We start from the raw sequence: 25,594 nt of genomic DNA, 5'->3' as shown, positions 1-25,594 counted from the left end.
GTTTTATTCCTTTTTCTTTTTTTCCATTTATCTCGTTTACTTTCTTCATTTTTTAAATTGCCCTAACCGTCGCCTCTAATTTTTTTTTAATGTGTGATAATGGAATGGTAACCTCGCTTGCGCTATCGGTATACGCTGGCGGGGCACCAGTGAGGGATGATAGGTAAGAAAAAAAAGGCAGGTTAGTTAGCTCATCGTAATGAATACACCTAGAATTCAGCACGATGGTTTCCAGGGGAGATCACGTGAAAGTCGATAGGGATATATTGCTAGCAATGGGACTGGTATTCTGCATTACTAACAATCCCCCCCCCCCTCCGTCGTCTCTTATTTGGAGATATAATAGGAAACCCCAAATTTCTCATGAAGGCGTTAAATTTTAATTATCAAACAATCCGACGCCAGCCAGTATCGCGGTTTCAAATTAATTAATCGTAAACTGATTAATATCGGAATATCGGTTGTATGCGGTCTAGATGGTTAGACGTTATTGACAATAGATTTGTTAAATTCCAGTAAGGGATCCATATTGTATATTTGTACATATACAACATAACCAGTGGGAGACTTTGTACAAAACTCGTCTGCTTGCGTACCTCTGTCCCGTTCGTGTTTCTACCGTGACGCAGTCGTGTTTGCATGGTTGTGTTTCGGTTTTAAAGGTGGGATATGACAAGAAATTAACAGGGTACAGAGACATAACACTTGAGTTCTCAGGAATGGCAACGCATGGAGGTATCATGGGCGAAACAGTATATTCTGTTATGTCCATGGTACTGCTCATGTTTATAGGCGACGGTTATCACTTTTCATCAGGTGGGTCGCAATTTTAAGTTGCATAAAAAAATCTATATGTTGATGATAATGATGTTATCCTTCATCAGAATCATAGGATTCGGAAAAGGATTGCTATTTTGACGTTCCTGTGCGTAAACTTTCAGATCTTCTCTGCTCAAATCGATTGATGTAGTCTTTATTTCAATTGATCGCTTCCATGTTACTTTAGAAGATACATTTTGGTCCACATAAAAAAAAAACTATTTCGATCTTGGTAAAACATACTTTGTTCAATGGATAACATGGGGTTATCATATAGTTTTTGCATAGAATAGGCAACCCCTTTTTTCCCATTGGTGTCGTAAGATCTTCGATCTTCTAACATCTTAGAATTCAGGAATAGTAATGCACAATAGCATACTGTAGGGGGAAAAGGAATTGTTAGTTGTGCAGTTTGACAACCCCATTGCTAGCAATATACCCCATCATGTCGACCTCCACGTGGTTTCCCCTGGAAAACATCGTGCCTAATTGTTATTGAATTCGTCACGACGGGCTAACTGACCTACTTCATCGTCACCTATCATCATTCATTGATGCCCCGCCAGTGTATACCAATATCGCAGGCGGGGTTATTATTCCATTATCACCCATTAAAAAAATACCATACTGTTGTATATCTATACCGCGTAGTTACCATTTTTCCATATACGACCGGTTGGCTTGGCCATTTGTTACTACACGAAAAATAACCAAGCGCCAAAGGCCTTCATCCTTCTATACGTATATCACCCGCTTTATCCAATTCCATAACTCACCCCATGCATGCACGAGACGCGTATATGAGTAATAAATTATTTTCGTTTTTTAGTCTGCAAAAAGTTTAATCAAAATGCAGCTAGTAAATCCGCGTCCGTTTATTATGAAAGTCCGGAATGCTGGATAAAATTTCATTTGTGGTCTTTGCGGCCAGACAGACTGGTTCAAAGCAAACATAAAACTGTTTAAATAATATTTATGTAAGCACATCTGGAAGCTGCACGGCTCCCAGTCATTTTAATGTGTACTTTTTTTTTTTATACCGCTGTGGTGGCAAACAAGCATACGGTCCACCTGATGGTAAGCGGTTACCGTAGCCTATCAACGCCTGCAATACCAGAGGTATTACGCGCGCGTTGCCGACCCTGAAGAAACCTCTTTATCCCCCTTTTGAAGAACCCCATGCTGTAGTCTCTCGGGAAAACCTCGGCAGGGAGCTCATTCCATAACCTGAGTGTTCGTGGGAGAAAGCATCTCTAAAACCGCGTTTACTAACTTTACGTGAAAACTCTAATTTGCTTTCATAAATCAGATGACCTTTTGACGGATTTATTTTTAACTGTTGAATTAAAAAGAGATTTAAATAAAGTATTATATATTCTATGGTTTATAGATTTTGTGGGTGTCTCTCTATGTTTCATTAGTCTAATTGAAATATTTAAATTTAATGAGTCCTTTCCCCTTCCTTTCCCATGGGTGTAATAAGAGGCGACTAAAAGAGCTTCATGGTCGAGGGATGGGCAGTAGCGTCTCCCTTAAAACACCACTAAAACCTCACTAAAGCTAACAACCTCAATTATTGAGGTTGCCAACGCGCCTGCCAAGCGTTGGCAACAACTGGCAAAACTCTCCGTATGGGAAAGGCTTGTGTGCAGCAGTGGACAGATGACGGCTGAAATTATAATGCAGCATAAGTTGTACAAAATAAAAATATAATTATATTACAGCCAAACCAGAGGGAGACTTTACACAAAAGTCATCTATATGGCTAATATTATAATTAGTAAGGGTTTTTTTTATGGGTGATAATGAAATAGTAACCACACCCGCGCTATCGGTATACACCGGCGGGGCATCAGTGAAGGATGATAGGGGAGGATGAAGCAGGCCAGTTAGCCCATCGTGACAACTTTAACAAGAATTGTTCACGATGGTTTCCAGGGGGAACCACGTGGAGGTCGACCTGATAGGGCAATATTGCTAGATACCTACGTATAAAACCTATGTATAAAAATTTCAGAACATACAGATAAGGGTGTCCAATTCAATGGAAAAGTTATTAAATTCATTAGATTCGCCGATGACATAGCAGCAATAGCAGAAACACGTAAAGATTAGAAACATTATTAAATTTTATGGATAAAATTTTTAAGGAAATGTCACGCAAAATTAACACAAATAAAACCAAAATACTCAGTACTTCTAAAAAGCCAATTGAACTGCAAACCCAAAGTCAAATTAAGATAAATAATATACCTATCCAAAATGTTAGGAACTTTAAGTACTTGGGAAGTATAATCACAGAAGACGCTAGGTGCACATTGGATATTAAAACTAGAATAACAGTCGCAAAACAGGCCTATGACAAGAAAAAGCATATATTTATATCAAAAATATCCAAAATAATCCTTAAGAAATTTATAAAAACTTATATTTGGAGCATAGCATTATATGGGTGTGAAACATGGACAATGACGCAGAAGGAAAGAAAGATGCTTGAGGCATTCGAAATGTGGACATGGAGGAGAATGGAAAGGATAAGCTGGACGGAAAAACTAACGAACGAGGAAGTCCTGAAAAAAGTAAACGAGAGGAGAGCGTTGATTGAAATAATAAAGAGTAGAAGAGGCAAAATGCTGGGCCATCTTATACGACATGACGATTTTTTAAGAGCATAGTAGAAGGAAAGATAGAGGGCAAAAGAGGAAGAGGAAGACCGAGGATTAACTACATGGGACAGATAAAGGAAACACTAGGCGTCATGTCGTATAGGGAGATAAAGGATATGGCCTGGGATAGAGCTGGCTGGAGGAAGATGCATGGATTGGTTGCACCGACAAGAGGAAACTCTTAAATGAAAATGAAAAAAAACCTACGTATCACGCGTCGTATGAATCGTAAAATTTCAAATACAGGCCGGCCCAAAAGTCCTTAGAAAAGTAAAATATGAATTAAACGAAAACGGCGCGCGTGAGCGGTGCAGGGGAAGCGGGGGCAGTAACTTCGGTTTCTGGGAATTTAGTCGCGATGGAGCGTTTCACCGGAGCGGACCGTGCGTTTTGTGTGCGCGAGTTTTATCAAAACAACAATTCGGCAACCGTTGCGAGGCGTAAATTTCGAGAACACAAAGGTTTACACAACTTTGATGACACCCCAGCTCTCCAAACGATTAAGAATTGGGTTGCTAAGTTCGAGGAGATCGGTTCGACGTTAGATAAACCGCGGTTGGGTCGCCCAAGGACATCACGTACGGAACAAAACATCGACACAGTGGCACAATCTATTCGTGAAAATCCTACACAGTCAACTCGTAAGCGTTCCAGTGCATTAAACGTATCCAGGACATCGTTACAACGGATTTTGAAGAAAGATTTACTTATGCACCCTTACAAAATTCAGTTGGTGCAAGAATTAAAAGAAACTGATGCTATTCAGAGAGTGAATTATGCTAATGAAATGTTTAATTGGTTTACTTCGTTCAATAACATAATGTTCTCTGATGAGGCACACTTCCACATTAACGGACATGTTAGTAAACAAAATTGCCGCTATTGGAGCCCGATTAATCCAAAACTTAAGCACCAGAAGCCCTTACATAGCCCTAAAGTTACAGTTTGGGCCGCTATGTCAGCCCATGGCATCATAGGGCCTTACTTTTTTGAGGACGGCAGAGGGCGTGCTGTTACTGTTACTTCAGAGCGATATGTGGCCATGATCGAGGAGTTTTTCACACAAAAATTGCAAAACTTTCCAGGCTTTAATGCCCGAACATGGTTTCAACAGGATGGAGCAACTTCCCACACCTCCAATACTGCTATGCCCGTTATCCGTCAACTTTTTCCAAACAAAGTTATCTCTAAGAGAGGAGACATTTCCTGGCCATCACGTAGCCCGGATCTGACTCCAATGGATTTTTTTTTATGGGGCTACCTTAAGGCTAAAGTGTACGACTCTAACCCGCGGTCAATTAATGACCTAAAAGAAAACATCCGCAGAGAAATGGCAAGCATTTCAGCAGTGACGTGCCACGCAGTCATCGACAATTTCAGAAGGCGTTTGCAAGAGTGCCGTGACTGTAACGGATTACATTTGGACGACGTTATTTACAAAAAATAATTCCCGTTTTTTCTAGCTATATTTACAAATAAAAATATTATTCATAGTGTAATTAGTTTTATTTTAATTATTTTTTTTCATTACTAAGGACTTATGGGCCACCCTGTATATTGCGTGGCGTCAAAATTAAGAATCGTTAATTATATGACTATGGGGCATTTCCGATGGGAAAATAATCTGCCATCTGGTCTGACCATTTATCTGAATCGTCTGTTTTCGTTTTGGCCAATCGGTCCCTTCCACCCTGTATAATGTACTCATATTCATGTGATATATTGCGCCTCTTTCAGTAAGTGCTTCTAAATCACCTCCCATACAAGTAATTCCTGTCAAGGTTCAGTCTCGTAGTCCATTAATCCAGAGGCCATATTCAAAGCACGCCGCATGCTAATAGCCAACCGGCAGTCTCCACCAGCATTGCCAGATTGGGTAGCTTTTCGCAATTATGGGTAAAAAATATTCTGTTCGCGAAATTTTGGAGAACAGAAATTTTTGGAGGAAAGTGAAATGGGTTTTTGAGATATTTGAGTAATTATTTTGTAAATTTTGGATAATTGTTTTAGTGTTGTACTCTATATAAGGTATATAATTATCACCAAAGGGAGACTGTACAAAAGTCGTTTGCTTGGGCATCTCTGTCCCATTCGTATTTCTACCGTGAAGCAGCTGTGTTTGCATAGCTGCGTTTCAGTTTGAAGGATGGGATATGGCGTGAATTTACAGGGTACAGAGGAATAACACCTGAGTCCTCAGGAATGGCAACGCATGGGGGGTATCATGGGCGAAACAGTATACTCTGTTATGTGCATGGTACTGCTCATGTCTATAGGCAAAGGTTACCACTTTCCATCAGGTGGGCCGTCAGCTTGTTTGCTATTCAAAGTTGTACAAAATAAAAATATAATTATAGTAAAATATACGATTGATGGTATACAATAGATACAGGATAAGAGAAGAAGAGGGAAAAGTAGTTGTTCACATTATGGCATATGGCAAAACGTAATGAAAAACCAATAATATCCATACAATTATTATATAATATACTAGCTGGTAATTGAGATTGGAAATTGGGTAAGAATCCTGGAAACTGTATCGATTTGGAGAAAAAACATTACACACATTTGGGTAAAAATAAAAATTCGCATCCGGCAACCCTGGTCTCGACCGTCCCAGTTTTTAGGTCAGATAGAAAATGGGTATATAGTGAGGCAGTTGAGTGCCTATTTACTTTAGTTAATGTTACTTGTCGGTCATAAAAGATACCTGAAAATGTATGGGTTTAAAAGAAACTGTTAATTTTGCTCCAGTTACGTAGAATAATCGTCATACGTCGATTGTTCATTGCGATTGAGATTATTTTTTTATGGGTGATAATGGAATGGTAACCCCACCCACGCTATCGGTATACACCGGCGGGGCACCAGTGAAGGATGATAGGTGAGGATGAAGCAGGTCAGTTAGCCCATCGTGACGAATTCAACAAGAATTGTTCACGATGGTTTCCGGGGAGAACCACGTGGAGGTCGACATGATAGGGCATGTTGCTAGCAATGGGGCTGTTAAACTCCATTGCTAACAACCCCTTTCCCCCCTTGAGATTGAGATTACAAATAATTGAATAATCGAATTTTCTCAGTCTTCGTATAGGTATGATAAACTAGTAGGTATTAGATAGTCCATGTTACATCATTGTAATTAATAATTTATTTTTATTAATATATAGCAGTTTAACTATATTTCTGTATAAAACTATATATTGCTGACAATTTAAAGGTTTAAATAATACTATTTCATATAGAATAATACAGATTACAAAAGTTAACAATATGTACACAAAATAATATTAGTAAATAGGGGGGAAAGGGATTGTTAGTAATGGAGGCTGAGAATCACATTGCTAGCAATATACCCAACCAGGTCGACCTCCTCGCGGTTCCCCCAGGAAACTATCATGGTTAATTCCTGATGAATTCATCATGATGGGCTAACTGGCCTGTTTTCATTCTCTCATCTCATCTATCACCCTTCACTGGTGCTCCGCCAGCGTATCCCGTTAGCGCAGGCGGGGTTACTATACCATTTTCACATATCGAAAAAAAAAAAAATATATATATATATATATATATATATATATATATATATATATATATATATATATATATATATATATATATATATATATATATATATATATATATATTAAGTGATCCAGAGATTTGCAGTAGTGTTGGTCAAGGGATGTACAGCAGCGCCCCACTTAAAACATCACCAAATTCTAACTGCGGTTGACAACTTAAGGCTAAGCGTGACGATTGCAGGCAAAATCCCTCAAGGCGTGGCCTAATTCAGTAGTGGAAATTTGACAACTGATGCCGATGATGATGATATTAAGTGGACTTGATATTCACAACGATAATCATTCTGTATTCATGACTAAATTAAAGTGTTGATATACCTCCCCGTTACATTATATTTATTTATATTTTATAATAATTTGAATACAATTTCCATTATTTATATTATATTATTATTCGTATTGTTAATATCTTTACTCATTTAATAATTTAATTATATTTTAATGTTTGTCAAACACAAGGCATGCTGTGGTTGCCTATAAATGTAAGAACAGTGAGATCTGATCTGCCAGTGTATTGTATTAAAATTTAGCTTTATTGTAGCTGTATCTTATGTTGGTAATCCTATAAATAAATAAATAAATATTCAATAATATAAAGGTTATAGATATTTGAAGAAAATTATCACATTATTAAAGGGCTTCAGGCCGTCACGTGGTTACAAAACGTCGACCAATATGGCGTCCAAACGAAATAACCTCTCTTAACAACTGAACGTGCCGTTTTTATATAATACCCTTAACTGCCTCTCAAAGTTGACCTTGACCTTGACACGACGGGAGACGTTAGGGAGACGCTTCTCGACTGGAGGCCACTCCAATATCAGGGACAATTGCCTATAGCCAACACTAGTCGCTACAATCGATACTTACCAGCTGACCGGATTATTCGAAACTATATTACTAATTTGAGAAACGACATTTTCTAAATTGGCTCGAGATTTTTTTTATACAACTTAGCTGATAGCAACAAGCTGATGGCCCACCTGATGGAAAGTGGTAACCGTCGCCTATAGACATGAGCAGTACCATGGACATAACAGAGTGTACTGTTTTGTCCATGATACCCCCCATGCGTTGTCATTCCTGAGGACTCAGATGTTATTCCTCTGTACCCAGTAAATTCACGCCGAGATCATTCTGGGTTCTGGTCTTAGATATTTTTCGCTTGGTTACCACTTTGAGGACCAGCTGATGGACGATGATGTGGAATTTCCCATTATTTATGTCTATCACACATACGAAGCTGACAAAAGTTAGTCACTTATAAACTGGTTGTATTATCTCTTATAACTGGCTAGAGAAATAAACGAAGTGGATTCGCTGACTTAGCATGTGGAGATGCAAGAAGATCACAGTCAATTGTCACTCACGCTCGAGTGCACTCCACCAGAGAGCAGCCCTCGCTTTGAATATAAAGTCTAGGATTCTAGAATAAATTGCTTCACTCTTTAAACAATCTGGCCTTTGTAACATAATACTATTTTGTCCTGCAAAAAGATTTTATTCGTAATTAAATAAACTTATGGCGAGTAAATTGGATAGAAGTTTTTGCTGTGAAAAAAATTCGCCATATGGACCCCCCATAGAATGAGTCACGGCTTCCTTTCGCGTGGGTGTCGTAAGAGGCGACTAAGGGAACTTAAGAGTCAAAGGATTGACAGCAGTGTCTTTCTTAAAACATCACGAAACCCTAACTGCGGTTGCTAATCCGCCTGCCAAACGTGGTAACAAAGCCAAACCCCCAAAATAGACTTATGGGAAAAGCCTATGTTCAGCAGTGGACTGATAATGGCTAATAAAATGATGATGAAACAAAAATGGCCGCTTCAATCAAATAATACAATTAGTATAATAATAAACGCTACACTATCGCACCAATCACCTAGTTCCCGAGGTAGTATATTCTGTTATATGATAAACTAGGTGTCAAACATCTGGAACAATCCAGAACACCAAAACTCGAGCCGATTAAAAAAATCTGCTTTCTAAATTCGACTTTGAATAGTATCTGGACCTCATTTACGCAAACAGAGGGAGACTTTGTATAAAAGCCGTTTGCTTGAGTAGCTCTGCCCCATTCGTGTTTCTACCGTGAAGCAGTCGTGTTTGCATAGCTCTGTTTCGGTTTGAAGGGTTTGGATATGGCAGTAAATTTACAGGGTACAGAGGAATAACACTTGAGTCCTCAGGAATGGCAACGCATGGGGGTATCATGTGCGAAAGTGGTATGTCCATAGTAGTACTCATATGTATGGGCAACTTTTACCACTTTCCATACTTTCAAGTGGGCCATCAGCTTGTTTGCCATTCTAAAGTTGCATAAAAAGCAGTCCGTCAGTGCACTAAGGAAGTAGGCAAAATATAAGGCCAAAAAGGATAAAAAAGGATAAAGTTGTTAATATCTGGTCAGAATTGACCACGTAAACGTGCATTATATGGTTCCAATTTAAATTAGTAAAAAACACAGATTAATGAAGTAAAAAATTAAAAAAAAAACCTTTCCCTTCTAATTGTTTATAAATTAATTATAAACTCCAAATATACTTTATTAACCATTGAGAATTTATGAAATAAAACACAAATTACCCAACTTCAAGAAGCGAAACGTTGGGCCTTTGACAAAAACCCTTTTGCCCAAATGGATTTGTGACGGCTTACCGTTGCCTCATTTTTGTTTCGTCACTAACCCTGTCGCGTCCAGAACACCCGTGGGCCGAGACTCCTTTATTATTAATGACTTCGTTTTCATTAAGGGCATAAATTTATTTTTTCCATTCGGCGTTTAATTAAAATTTTGTTTTGACAAATTTAATTATACATCTCCGCTTGAATGGGATTTTGTTTTGCTTTTTGTTAATAATCTTGCATCGAACGTTTGAATATGAGAAAGTTATAATTGAAATTTCCAAGTCAATAGACGATTATTTTGTGGTCGTTATAGGATTAATCTCAGACATGACAAAATCATATTCAGTGTTTTTCTCTTTCTCTCTCTCTCTCTGTCTGTCTATCTTTCTTTCACTCATACTCGAGAACGGGTGTTGTTTTAAAAGAACTTGTAACCAAGTCTATTCAAATAAGAATTATTTGTATTCTACGAGTATTTTACAAACATTTTAGATCGCTGAATGATAAAAATTTGTTTAGATTAATGCAAAAATAGTTTGTTAAAATACAATTGGAATAAATTGTGTTTGTGTTATGGAGGTAGAAGTTAAAATATTGGTTTATTTTGAGTATCAACAGAAAGAAATACATGCTGATAATAAAATAGTGAAACATAAATCTGTTTGGGGTTTATACGTCACTCCGAATACATTTTCTCGCGCAGTCGCTTATTAGATCAATATTGGGATTATAATTTTTTTTACCTTCTACTCCTACGTATCAGAAAGAAAACTTGTCTTCTAAATTAATTTTTTTAAACCACTGAGTTGGTAAACAAACATACGGTCCACATAATGGTAAGCGGTTACCGTAGCCTATGAACACCTGCAATACCAGGGGCATTACGCGCGCGTTGCCGACCCTGAAGAAACCTCTTTAACCCCTTTTAAAGAACCTCAAGTTGTAGTCTCTAGGGAAAACCTAGAAGTAGTTAAAGTTAAAACATTTTAAAGTAGTTACAAGACCAATAAAATTTAAATAAGGCGGAAAGACAAAAACAATCCTGTAAGTGTAAGCTTGTTTATAGGTGCTTTTGATTTTATTGAGTTTGTCCAATGTTTCTCTATATATTGTTACAGATCGAGAATGTCCCGACTTGGAACAGCCAGAAGTCGGTCATGTGACGATAGACGGAAAGTTATTCGGCGGAAAGTGAGTGATTTAAATTTTTTAATAGCACTGAAGTAGCAAACAAGCAGTATAGGCAGAGGTCCTGATATTTTAAATTCGTCAAATCAGTTTTTAGTCATACTAAGAATGGCAAACAAGCTGACGGATCATCTCATGGAAAGTGGTAATCGCTGCCAATAGAACTTTAATGGTACCATGGATATCACAGTACTTTGCATATATGTATATATAATTTCACTGTCATCTTTTATTTTCATATCGAAATACAGCCATGCAAGCATCCATTCGTGTATTTAAGATTATTTTTAAAGACTTGGCTCCTTAAAAATTAACATTTTACATATTCGAATCTATATCTCTTTGCGCATAGTTAAAACTCCCGCTTGCATTCTAGAGTGTGCACCAAGAAATTCAGAAATGAGCACTCCCCCTCCCCCCTTAAATAAACCTATAATAAAAACACAGCTGTTACAAAATCACGGATGGAACAGACATAGTCATGCAGACGACTTTTATCCGAAGTCTCCCGTTGGTGTCATCTAGTTCATGTTTATTCCAAACATTTCATCCAGGGCGACGTACTCGTGTCCACATGGGTACCACGTGGTGGGACTGCAGAGTCGGAGTTGCCAAGCAGATGGCAAATGGGCGGGCCAAGCGCCAGCGTGCAAGGAGAACAGTAAGTCTTATGTCCTAATACCTTTTGCCTTCTAGGTATTTGTCTGTAAAAGAACCGCCTTGTTGGATAAACTAAAAAAATCTTTAATTCGTTACAAAAATTTAGAATTTTAACTTTAAATGTAATCTACAAATGTGAACTTTGAACGTTTATCTTTTAAATTTAATAATTCCTAATCATCTTGTTCCTATCTTAATTATTTGGCGTTGGCGTTATAATTTTGAAATTTCTAATGCAATAGCTAAAAGAAATCCCACTGATTTGTCAGTATTGCATGTAAATGCTGATTCATTTTCTTGATTTTATTTTTTCTTTCATATTTCCAGTCTACTGCCTGCAGCCGCCAACGATCGAGCACGCCCGCCATTCCGCATTACCCGAACAGGCCACCTTCGATCTGGACGCCACGGTCCAATACATCTGTCACACGGGTTACGTTACAAATGGTTTCCCGAGGGCGAAGTGCCTCGCCATAGACGGTCAGGCCTCGTGGTATGGTCCAGACATTAGTTGTGAGCGTACGTATCTATAAAATTAATTAAAAGTAAGATTCCTTACTAACATTCTTATTTTTATATTACTGAGGTGGCAAACAAGCATATGACCAATCTGATAGTAAGCAGTTATCGCAACCTATGAACGCCTGCAATATCAGGGAATTACGCGCGCGTTGCCGACCCTAAAGAAACTTTTTTTTCGAAGAACCCCATGCTGTAGTCACTTAGAAAACCTCGACAGAGAGCTTATTCCAGAACCTAATCGTTCATGGGAGGAAATGTCTTTAAAACTGCGCTGTACGCGACCATCTAGGCTCTGAGGAACGTGGATAAACTTTCTGTCGATGGCGAACTGTACGATGGTAGAAGCCGTAGGGATCATATTGAATAATCCCTCTGAGCACAATCCGTTGTACAAGCGGTAGAAAGTATTTTTTTATTATGACTCTTGGGTATACTGGACTTGGAAGCGAGTATATCTGCAGAATTAGATTGACCAATAGAGTCTGATTTTTTTATAATATTATAAATGATATACAAGCTGAAGTTGCCAGTAATTGCCACGCTTGGCTGATTGGCAGTTAGGCCTTGGAGATGATTTAAGAGGGACACTACTGCATACTCCTCGCCCTACTTTAGTCGCCTCTTATGACTCCCACGGGAAAAGAAGGGGCGGCCTATTCTATGCCAGGATCGTACGGCGAATATATTTATATAGTATTAGAGTTATTTATGCAGACGAATTTTAGACAAAGTTTCAGTGGTTACCTTCAGTTGATTGATCTCATGGACCATTCTACACCTAAAATAATTGAAAGCTGTTTACTTTTACTAATCCTACTAAAACTATAAATATTTGCTTGTTACTTAATCATGCTTAGACAGCTGACAGATTTGAATAAAATTTGTTACACCTGTATATTTTAATTTAGCACCTAAGATACTTTTATACTGATTCAAGCGGAGAAAGTCGCTGAAGCAGCTAGCGAAGTTATTTTTTTTAATTTAGGGCTTTGTCTTCCTTAGATACTTGTATATCAAACGTATCGTATCCTGTACTGATTTTTTAGAAAAGATCAATGTTATCTACTTTGCCTGCCCACGCAAGGAAAAAAATTAAAGGGCATTAAGAAATTACAAAAATGTTAAAAAAAATTGTAAAATCTATATTTAATGTGATGAAATGGAAAAATGTGAAAATATCGAATGAATTTTTCTCTTTTCGTCGAGTTTTTACGACACTAACTGTATATTGTGTACATTATAATAATCTTATGTTTACAGCTCGTTCCTGTGGCGAGCCAGGCGATGTACCCCACGGGTGGGTAACAGCCGACTGTCACACGTTCGGCTGCCGAGCCGTGGTGCAGTGTGGGCAAGGGTTCGAACTGGTCGGCAAGGCGGAGAGATACTGCCAAGCAGACGGAGTATGGGCTCCTAAGGAGCTCCCAACTTGTGTCCGTAAGTATATTGGTCAGGGTTTTTGATTGTATTTTAGGGATGAGTCTGTTTAGGCCCAAACAAAATTTTAATACGTCAATTTTCATTTAACTTCGGATATTTGGATGTTTATACACACAATTTGAGTTCAAACAAAATGTTTTTTAAGTTTAAACTTAAATGTTTTTGATCTTCAATTCGCTTTTTCTTAGAATTCAACTTTAACTGTAAGATAAAGCCGATTTAATGTATGTTAAGTGTATTTCTCTGGAGAAAACTCGGCCACTTTCGGGACCATCTGAGATTTTTAATCATGAGCAATTTTTGATGTTCCCAAATACAACATAGCGGCTTGCTATGCCATGATACAGATGCTCGAATGTTCTATCTGAAAGTGCACAAACTGACTACCTCCTCATCTGGGATTAAAATCATTTTATTGTACATTTGCCACTCTTTAGGACTCTACTCTTTCTACAATATATAAATACTACTAATATCCATTGTTCTAACAAAATGTTACATGTGTTATTACTATGTTGGTTTTTTTCTTACCTCTCTTTGATTCTTTTTGCTATTTCATCCTAAGTTTCAATTACCTATTACTTTATTACTATATACTTACCTGTATCATCTGATGATATTTACATAACTAGCCAACTTCTTTATTCAAGCGTAACTTATGTCTGAATATATTTGGATGTTTGGAGTACCGTTTGAATCTGCCCATCGTGGCGAATCATATTGTCTACAAATTTTATGAAAAATCATTTTTTTGGTTAATCAATCGTGTTAAAATTTTTTTTATATATATTCTTTAATTTTTATTATTATTAGCATCAAAGCAATTGGTTTATTTACTTTTCCTACAGATAATTATATTATCAAATTTGGTATCTTTACATTGAATCATTCGTTACTTAAAAATATAAATCAATAAATATGCTCACTACTATAATCTCTAATGGGACGGTCAGAGTCATTTGTTGCTTGATGCTTACTTAAGATGTATTTAAAATCACAGAACAGACTCGTCACTAAACATTAAGATATTTTACAATCGTCTGGCATCGCTTCGTGACAATGTAGTTGCCAATTTAAGTGTTATCTTTTGGAATGTTGCATGGTTTTCGAGTTTGTGGAATCTTGTGGACATCTCAATGTCTTTAACGGTGACTAGTTAGCATGACGCTTGTACTCCGGCTATTATCATGGCTATCATGTAGGCAATATCATTGTCATGATGCAATTAGATTGATGGATCTCCCACTTTGAATATTACTTCAAAATCATTGTTAACATCTTTTACTTCTTTCTTAACATTTGTTTAATCGTTTTTATTGATTATTTTTATAATGTCATCTATGGTAATGATTTCTTTGCTATTCGATATGCAAAGTTGATGTCTTGGTGTTTTAACGTTTGTTTTCGTAGTGGGATTTCCATTAATATTTAGTTGTGATTAACGAGATTTTAAACATATTTTTTCTCCTTTCCTGCCGCTGTTCAGAAGGAGGAGAGAAGGGGACACCCTGAATCTATCATTAGATAACGTAGTGTGTCTTAATAAATTATTTGTTACCATAGAATTGTTGTACTATTCAAATTCTAAACAATTAGTAATTTTCCAATATTAGTGGACTCGAAATTTATATGGCCATGATAAATTACTATAACTGCCTATAGCCAAACGTTATAGCGACATGTAGATGATATTATACAATTATTTATGTAGTGAAGGCTTTAAATCGATGTTGAACGTGCAAGAATTTATTGTAAAGAATTTCTTAAATCTACCTTACTAACTATGCTGTAGCGAAATAAAGGTAAAAATTGAACGATTGTTTTATTTCATGCATGCCGTGTTCTAATCTATGTTTTGCATGTGTTTCATTTCCAATTGCTTCTATTCCCTTCAAAATATATAATTTTTAATTGATGTAATAATATTTATAGGTATTTCCTTTAATAAACCCAATTCTATTCATTTCAATGTCAGTAATTATAGTATCAATACCATCTGTGATTTAAAAATGGAGTTAGGTTAAAGCGACGCGTGTCGCCATCTAGTGGTGACGCAGGTGCAGTGCCCGCCTCCTGAAGCTCCCAGGCATGGAAAGGCTGTGTACACATCGTGTGCATACAACTCAGTGGTGTCATATGAATGCAAATATGGATACCGGCTTGTTGGTGACGCTACGAGGCGTTGTGGGGCAGATAAAAAGTGGTCCGGGACACAGCCAGTGTGTAAAGGTACGATTTTTTTTATAACCATTTATTGATAGACCTTAATCAAAGAATCTAGGTAATCCAATTTAAAAAAACTCGCCAATATTATAAATGTGAAAGTGTTGGGTTTGCTTGTTACCTCTTGACGCCTTAACGACTTAACCAATCACTATGAAATTTGGTATACCCATACTACATGGTATGGAGAAGATTAAAAGCTACTTTTTATCTCGGTCACGCAGACGAAGTTGTGGGAAAAAGCTAGTCCTATTTATATAATAACGAAAGTAAGGCTATTTTTACCCTGGATAGTGTTCATAATCTCGGTTACGCGGTAAAAGGTAGTTCATTTTCAATAAATAACTTTTATTTTTTTAACCATTACTAATAATCCCTTTCACATTTTTTTATTCCACTGAGGTGGCAAACAAGCATACGCCCCACCTGATGGTAAACAGTTACTGTAGCCCAAAAACGCTTGCAATACCAGGGGTATTACGCACGCGTTTACCGACCCCGAGGAAACCTCTTCATGTCTTTTTTGAAGTACCCCATGCTGTAGTCTCTTGGAAAAACCTTTAAAGACTGTTGCAACATGATTGTCATTTTTTAAATTTATATGTTCATAGAAATAAACTGCGGTCATCCAGGACAACTGTGGAATGGTTGGCTGGAGAACATATCTTCAGGGACTGGTCTGGGCGCGTCCATAATCTTTAGATGTCAAGACGGTATGAAGATGGAAGGGAACGGTTCTGCCATATGCCAAAGCGATGGCACATGGAGCCATCCTTTGCCTATGTGTTTAGGTAAATATATTTAACTACTAATTTGTTTCTTTTTAAATAATTTTTAATGTATAAGTACTTTAATAATACCATTGATGTGAGGTTAGTGTCTTCTGATATGAAAGATATATGAAAGATTTCCAGCTCGCTTTGTACACGAAGATTTTTGACGTGGTTTATTGGACAATAACATGAGATTTTAAATTTTAAATTATCATTTATAGATTTCTATAATGTCAGGAATGTAACGTGTAGTTTGTCAACAGTAAAACAATTTTATAACACACTTTTTGAAGAACCATGTACTGTAGTTTTTAATCCTTTCTCCAGAGAGAGACTTTGTACAAAAGTCGATTGCTTGGGTACCTCTGTGGCATTCGTGTTTCTACCGTGAAGCAGTTGTATTTGCATAGGTGTGTTTCGGTTTGAAGGGTGGGATATGGCGTGAATTTCCAGGGTACAGAGAGTCCTCAGGAATGGCAACGCATGGGGGATATCATGGGCGAAACTGTATACTCTGTTATGTCCGTGGTACTGCTCATGTCTATAGACGACGGTTACCACTTTCCATCAAGTGGGCCGTCAGCTTGTTTGCCATTCTAAGTTGTATAAAAAAAATAGTAGCAGTAAAAATACTAGCAGTGCACTCTATCAGGTCAACCTGCACGCGGTTCTTCCTGGAGACTATTGTGGTTAATTCTAGTGGAATTTGTCATTGGGCTAAAGCACCTATTTTTAATGTCACCTATCATCCGTTACTAGGTGCCAGCGTGTAACGATAGCGCCGGGATTGCTATGATGACGGGATTACCATTTCATTATCACCCATTTAAAAAAAACCTAAGCGTTCACGAGATGGAATTCTTCTGAGACAGTACTGTGTAGTATATTTGGGGTGAAAATGGAATGGTAACCCCACTTGTTCTAATGACGTACGTTGGTGGGGTACCAATGAATGATTATAGGTGAGGATGTAGCAAAGCTAGTTTCACTGTGGTGAATTCAACAGGAATTAACCAAAATTAATTCTATGGGAGTCGCGTGCAGTTCTTAACGACCAAAATTCCCATTACTTACCAGAGGGAGACTTTGTACAAAAATTGATTGCTTGGCCACCTCTGTTCCATTCGTGTTTCAACCGTGAAGCAGTTGTGTTTGCATAGCTGTGTTTCGGTTTGAAGGGTGTGATATGGCGTGAATTTACAGGGTACAGAGGAATAACACCTGAGTCCTCAGGAATGACAATGCATTGGGGGTATCATGGGCTAAACAGTATACTCTGTTATGTCCATGGTACTGCTCATGTCTATAGGCGACTGTTACCACTTTCCATCAGGTGGGCCGACAGCTTGTTTGCCATTTTAAGTGGTATAAAAAAAATACTGTAATCCTTCCTCGTCCCATGCATGTTTATTTAGTTCCTAGAATGTGTCTGAACCACCTGTCGATGGTTTATATATTGTATTCTTAGTTCTGATCCGCAATACACAGAGAATACGTCATTTTAATACAAAATTATTAATCAATTGCTGTATTATGCATTATGTTTTAGCTCCATGCGTGGTTCCTCACGTGTCTCAAGGTCGAGTGGTGCTGGTGGAAAATAAAACTGGGGAGAATGATACTCAGGAGAGCAACACTCAGATCGTTGGCAGCAGTTCTATGGTGCAACATGGTGAGTGAATTTTACCAACCACAATATGAAGTCTCTCGGCTCAAATTCTTTTAGGAAAATGATCAGCTTTGTTGGACATTTTTAGCATTACCAGAGGGAGACTTTGTACAAAAGCCGATTGCTTGGGTACCTCTGTCCCATTCGTGTTTCAACCGTAAAGCAGTTGTGTTTGCATAGCTGTTTTTCGGTTTGAAGGGTGGGATATGGCGTGAATTTACTGGGTACAGAGGAATAACACCTGAGTCCTCAGGAATGGCAACGCATGGGGGACATTATGGGCGAAACAGTATAACTCTGTTATGTCCATGGTACTGCTCATGTCTGTAGGCAACGGTTACCACTTTCCGTCAGGTGGGCCGTCAGCTTGTTTGCTATTCTAAGTTGCATAAAAAAAAAAGATTTAAAGAAGTAGTCTGCCAATTCAACCCAATACCCATAAATTGTGACACTAATTTTCCACCGACTTAAAAAAAAAGAGATCCTTAATTCCTCTATTGTGGAATGTTTGTTTGTTTGTTTTTATGTTTGTTACCTCATAACTCCCTCAGTTAGAAACTGATTTGGAAAATTCTTTTTTTATCTGAAAGAATATACTTATAGGTTCAGTAGATTAGTTTTTAAATCAAAATTACTGGTTTTGTCACAACTGAAGTAGGGTTTTTAACGGAATACAATCTTTAATTATATCAAATATTTATTTATTTATTTTATTTATTTATTAAATACAAAAAAAAAAATACAACAGCGAGTAGCGCACTAGGAGAACCTGTATCGCGGGAGTCCATATGAGATTACCATGACACGGTGGTTTACAAATATAAATTAAATTAAAATACTAAGCCAGTTTTACGAAAGCAACAAGTTAAAATGAAGTGCTTCGCGAAGACATGCGCGCATAAAACAGAAAATTATGTAAATACTCTAATATTACATAAATAAATACATACATAAATAATAGATTGCAAATTTGCTTACCAATCAATACCAAACTAATGAGTGCTTGTGCTTGGTGAAACTAAAAGTGAAGTTTCATTGTGCTATTTTATTTGTCTTCTCATTGCATTTAAAATAATTATAATATTTTTGTCATTATAATAAAAAATTTTTACTTGCCTTATGGTTGACTGGTAGAGAACGCCGTTAGGTGTTAAGTCCGCCATATGTACACTTACTTGTATTATATAATTGCGTATTGAAGTTTAAATGATTAAATAAATAATTCTCAGAGGGAAGCGTAGACTGAAAACCAATGTTGTAATACGAGTATGATAACCACTGTAAACTGTTGACAGGCAAATAAATATAAAACAAGCTAATATTGTGGGTTTTCCTGTGATATAATTGTTTTAAATCTATCCTCAGGTGAGATAATCCTCGTAGACTGCGAGAAAAACTATGAGTTCCCTTCAAACAACGCAGCAGTCACGTGCAACAATGGAACCTGGACTCAGATACCAAGATGTCAACCGGCAAGGTTTGTTCTTATTATGCAACTAGAATTAGTAAACAAGCTAACGGCTCGCCTGATGGAAAGTGGTAACCATCGCTTGTAGACATGACCAGTACTGCAGATCAGTATGGGACACAGAAGTTACTGTAGTAACCTTATGGGTTACTATTCCTGAATATTAAGATGTCATGATAATGGAATGGTAACCGCTGGCTGCGCTATCGGTATACACTGGTGCCCCAGTGGGGGATGATAGGTGAGGATGAATAGGAAGGTCAGTTAGCCCATCGTGATGAATACACCTAGAATTAAGCACGATAGTTTCAGGGTGGACCGCAGGGCGGTTGATCTGACAAAGTACATTGCTAGCAATGGGGCTGTTAGGACCCATCGCTAAACCTCCCCCCCACTACTAGATGTTAAGAGTATGTATCCTCTAACTGGTGCTTTACAGTAGAAATACAAATAAGTTATATGTACCCATGCAAACGAGTTTAGTACAAAGTCTCCCTCTGGTTTTTTATCCATAAGCTAGCTGTAACCCGTGGCGTTACCTACGTAATGTCCGATGTGTTAAAATAGTATATGCATAACTAGTTACTAGTCAAAGGTATAAATTAATTATAAAATTCAAATCCTATTCATGAATTACTATTAGTGTTATGTAGCAAACAGGATTTGAAATTCGTGTCTAGTTTAGTCTACAATTATTAATTTAGTATAACTTAGTATATATATTGTTTTGTTATTGGCATTTTAAATATTCTATTAAAATTACAGAGGATCTGATAATAGGTTTTAAATATTTGTTTGTCTAAAATATTTATCGAAATGCAAATGTACTATAGTTTCATATCACACACACACACGCACACGCACACGCACACGCACAACGCACACGCACACGCACACGCACACGCACACGCACACGCACACGCACACGCACACGCACACGCACACGCACACGCACACGCATACGCACACGCACACACACGCACGCACGCACACACACACACACACACGCGCGCGCGCGCGTCTATGCACATACACACACGCACACAGGCACGCACACACACACGCACAAGAGCGCGCACACACGCTAGAACTAAACATCCTATTTATAATATAAAGATTGCGCGCGTGTGTGTGTATACGCAATATTTAGTCCTACAATATACACAAACTAAATTGTAACTATCCAGTTATTGTAACAGGAATTTGGAAGTAAGAGACTGTATCTGGGAAACCTACTAAACTAAGTATAATTTAGTAGGTTTCCCAGATACAGTCTCGACCCGTGTGGGGATATAGTTAAGCAATTTTGTAACTTACTGTTTGTATAAAGCTTATTATTATTATTAACTATGTAATAAGTAAAAAAAAGCAGATGATATTTTCAAAATTTTGTTCAGATGCAAAAAAATGCCAAAGTATCCGCGCAACGGGATGGTTATAGCACCTAAGACGGAGCACGGAATGAAGGCGAGGTTCCGTTGCAAAGATGGATACGAACTGAAAGGGAACCCTATTGTGGTGTGCTCCTTTGGCAACTGGAGTGGAGAGGCACCCAAATGCGAAGAAGGTAGTACTAAATATATTTTTCATACAACTTGGAAAGGTAAGCAAGCTGATGGTCCACCTGATGGAAAGTAGTAACCGTCGCCTATAGACATGAGTAGTACCATGAACATAACAGAGTATACTGTTTCGCCCACGATACCCCCCATACGTTGCCATTCCTGAGGACTCAGATGTTATTCCTCTGTACCCTGTAAATTCACGCTTCATATGTGCTTCTCATTACCAATCCTGAAGACTACGATTTTTTTTAATGAGTGAGAATGGAATGGTAACCCCGCCTGTGTTATCGGTATATTTGGTGGGGCACCAGTAAGTGTGATAAGTGAGGAGAAAAGCAAGCCAATTAGTCTGTCATGACATAGATTTCACAAGAATTAACCACCATGATTTCAAAGAGTACCACGTGGAGGGCAACTTGATAGGGTATATTGCTAGCAATGTGGTTGTTAGACATTGTTGCTAACAATTCCTTTCTCTCTGGACTACGATGTCATGCCTTCATACCCTGTAATAGGTTATATCCCTCCAAAACAGTCATGTAAGTACAGTTGCTTCAAGATAGTAACACGAGGTGATCAGAGTATTTTTCTAATATATTTATTTATTTATTTAACTCTTTATTGCACTATAAATAAAAATATACAAATGACAAGTGAATAATTAAAGTGAAATACAGTAACATAAATACACATTAAAATATACACATAAAGGTACAAAAGGCGGTCTTATCGTTAGGTCAATCTCTTACAGACAAAGGAGAACAGATAGAAATGGGCAGGTGGCGCAAGAGTGAATTAATAATTTTTCGTGCATAAAATACAAAAACTTTATTATTTATTAGTATATTTTCTTATAATAAATTAATATAATTAAAATTGGCTTTATCATGGTCATTTCAGCCATTATCCGTCCACTGTTGGACATAAGCCTAGCAAAATTGGCTTATAATTGCTTAATGGATATATTATATGTATACATATATAATATAGTCGTATAAGAAAAATGTTTCCATTAAAATCTCGGTTGATTTTTGTATGAAATCTTTCTGTTGTTGAAATTTTGGGTTATTTAAATTAAAATAAATAAATAATATTCTTTGAATTAGCTTGGATCTTGATGTTTTAGGATATGCCCTCAGGTGTTCAATGCATGGTTTCCCGTAACAAACGGTATCCTACCCTAAGGACCAGGATATCGGTGTGAATATGGGACATTTTACTATTATTATTCATTTGTCTATTATTATTATTATTATTTGAGATTGACCTGACTCTTTTTACATTACAGTTTTCTGTCCATTTCCTGGTTACATTGAAAATGGGAAAGTATTGCTTGTTGGTAACATGGGACTGTATGATTATCGGCCTTACGTTAAAAAGGTGAGTAAATTTCTATATTAGATAGATAGATAGATACTTTTTATTGTTTCCTTTCAAAAGGTTACAATAGTAAACTTATTATAAATACAAACAATTACAAGGAATGATCACAATGAGAAAATAATGCGCGACCTTATCGCTAATAGCGATTTCTTTCAGGCAACCTTTGGAGGGAGAAGAATTATTCTTTTTTCTAATAAATTTCTTTTTTATACAACTAGAATGGCAAAGAAGCTGAAGGCCCACCTGATGGAAAGTGGTAACCGTCGCCTATAGACATGAGCAGTACCATGAACATAACAGAGTAAACTGTTTCGCCCATGATACCCCCATGCATTGCCGTTCCTGACGACTGAGGTGTTATTCCTCTGTACCTTGTAAATTCACTGCCATATCCCACCCTTCAAACCGAAACACAGCCATGCAAACACAACTTACTGTCCGACTCGACCCACTGAAACTGCGCAGAGATGTTGCATCTCTGTGCATCTTCTACCGAATTTATCATGGGGAGTGTTCTGAGGAATTGTTCGGATTGATACCTGCTGCTGATTTTCACCACCGTACAACCCGCCACAAACTAAAGTTTCATCCCAATCATCTGGACGAGTGGCGGTCTTCCACCGTGCGTTTTTCAAGGCACTTTCTTCCACGCACAACCATTCTTTGGAATCAACTTCCAGCAGCAGTATTTCCGAACCGATACGACAACATAACCTTCAAGAAAAGAGTATATTCCTTTTTAAAAGGCCGGCAGCACACCTGCAATGCCGCTGGTGTTGTGGGTGATCATGGGCGGCGGTAGTCACTTACCATCAGGTGAGCCGCATGCTCGTTTGCCCCCTGTGTTGTAAAAAAAAAAAAAAAACAACTGTTTCATAGTATAAACACGAATGAGACAGAGATGTCCAAGCAAACAACTTTTATACAAAGTCTCTTTCTGGAAAATAATATATTTAACATTGGTATAAGTATCCACATTAAAATATTTAATATACAATGACGGATTTACCCCATAGAGGGATCTCTTACAGTCAACCTTTGAGAAGCTGAAAGAAAATTATAGAATGTTCAAGGGTAAAAACCGTACAACTAAAAATAAACTCAATGATACCTAGTTAAAATTGAATAAGACATATAGTATTTGTTTCAGGTAGTAAACAACAAGCAAATAATGTATGAGTGTGAGAAAGGGTATGTATTGTCCGAGGGACCTCCCGGAGCCACTTGCGTCGGAGGACATTGGAGTCCAAGAGAATTGCCGAAGTAAGTAACGTTGATATCGAACCCAGAGGACGTTAACCGAAATTTCTAATGTATCATTTAGTAACATGATAAATAACTACTGCTAAAGTCAACGTAGATATTTTACTATACAAATAATGCATAGAATATGCATTTTATGAGATTATTTTACATCTCCATTTAAATTTTAATATACTTATTTGTATTTGATTGGTTTAGATCGAGTGTGCTTGAAATTTTTAAATATTTTTAATAGTAGGAAAATGTTTATTATTTCTATAAATACAATCAAATGAAAAGTTTTGTGACTACAAAATAAAGCAAAAAACTATCAAAATCATGCATACATGCATTTAATAAATAACAAAATCAAAGTAGTATAACAGGCTGAAATCTTTACAAAATAAACAAAAATAATAAATACACGATTAAGACCCAAACATTTAAAATTATATTACCCAATGTACATCTTGTTATATATTGCTGTACCAATTAATCAAAAATGCCCTTAGATGCACACTGTATCAGCATCCACGTATAAGGTGGAGTCGCAGACGACGGTCAGTCACAGAGCCAGAAATACGTCACCGCCGAGATGTTTATCTACGCCAATATTACAACAATATACGGAGACAAACAGACCCAACACAGCAGTACGTGGATCAACTTTATAACAAATATAATCACAATAATCAAAAACAAACATTAAGGCATGCAAACTTTAAGCTTATGAAGAAATTGGATACGGACTTTGAAGAGGACATGGTTCCTGGTAGTGATATTGAGAGTTCTGATGAGGAAAACTTTCCTACGGCTGTGTATACCGTTTATAATGTACATGGAGAACCCATTGGTCATAGGTTATACTCTTACCAACCAGTATATGAACCAGAGGAGGATGATTTAGTCGTACGCGAAGATGCTTCGGAGTATGAAAATTCTGAAGAATTGAATGACCTGTCTCATGTTACTGTATTAAAAGGAGGACTATTTCCCGATCATGATTCGGAAAATAATGGAAACGCACGGAACATAGACAGATTAAAACATCAATATTTTGAAAGATATGTTGATAAACGTAGAAAAAGATTTTTAACTCCAAAAACTATTGATGATAGTAAAAAGGAGTTGAATGAGGATTTACAAACAGAAAATTCTGTTGAAGTTACAACTAGTACAGTAGAAACTACAACGAAATCAAGAAAGCGACGTGGAATTAACGCTGAAGAGAATTATAGAGAAATAGTAAATGTTATTTCTACAATGAAAAGTTTAGAGTCAATTAATGATATCAATGGTGATTTTTTAAAAGTAATACCTTTAGAAACTCAATCGCATAATGATACCATGAAAGTGTATGGCGAAGAAATGGCTGTAATTCCATTACAATATAATAACACGAATTCTACTGAAGTAGATAATATACTTGATAAACGGGAAAAGAGGACAAGTAGAAAAACAGACAGACTGAATCAAACTACTGCGACTATACCAAAAACGTAAGTGAAATATAATAAGTTAATAACATTAATTGCTGTACTATCATACGCGATATAAATAAAGGTAAATATAATGAAAAAGTCGTGCATTATATTAATATTACAAGCATAAAAGTTTGTAAAGATGTTTACAAGTTTGTAATTTATTCTTAAAAAGCTGAACAGATTCTTATGAAATTTGTGATCACAGATGAACTATATTTTGTAATAACACATGGGATACTTTTTAAATGTTTTGATGTTGCCACGGGTTACAGCTAATAAT

The 25,594-nt window shown here is 37.0% G+C and overlaps 1 protein-coding gene across 1 annotated transcript in view; it reads left to right on the top strand.

The window, feature by feature from the left end:
• LOC113511306 (uncharacterized) overlaps positions 1–25,594 on the top strand; it is a 140,507-nt gene that overhangs the window by 95,189 nt on the left and 19,724 nt on the right. The window contains 12 exon segments of the mRNA XM_052903210.1: positions 10,816–10,888; positions 11,440–11,546; positions 11,873–12,064; positions 13,328–13,504; positions 15,554–15,736; positions 16,342–16,521; positions 18,053–18,175; positions 19,538–19,649; positions 21,038–21,207; positions 22,494–22,585; positions 23,739–23,851; positions 24,343–25,329. Coding sequence (XP_052759170.1) covers positions 10,816–10,888; positions 11,440–11,546; positions 11,873–12,064; positions 13,328–13,504; positions 15,554–15,736; positions 16,342–16,521; positions 18,053–18,175; positions 19,538–19,649; positions 21,038–21,207; positions 22,494–22,585; positions 23,739–23,851; positions 24,343–25,329 — 2,509 coding nt within the window.

The sequence above is a fragment of the Galleria mellonella genome, unplaced genomic scaffold, assembly GCF_026898425.1.
Source record: "Galleria mellonella isolate WM207_F2 unplaced genomic scaffold, CSIRO_AGI_GalMel_v1 utg1053, whole genome shotgun sequence".
In the NCBI taxonomy this organism is placed as follows: domain Eukaryota; kingdom Metazoa; phylum Arthropoda; class Insecta; order Lepidoptera; family Pyralidae; genus Galleria; species Galleria mellonella.
Note: the sequence above shows the minus strand (reverse complement) of the source record. Positions and strands in the feature narration are given on the sequence as shown.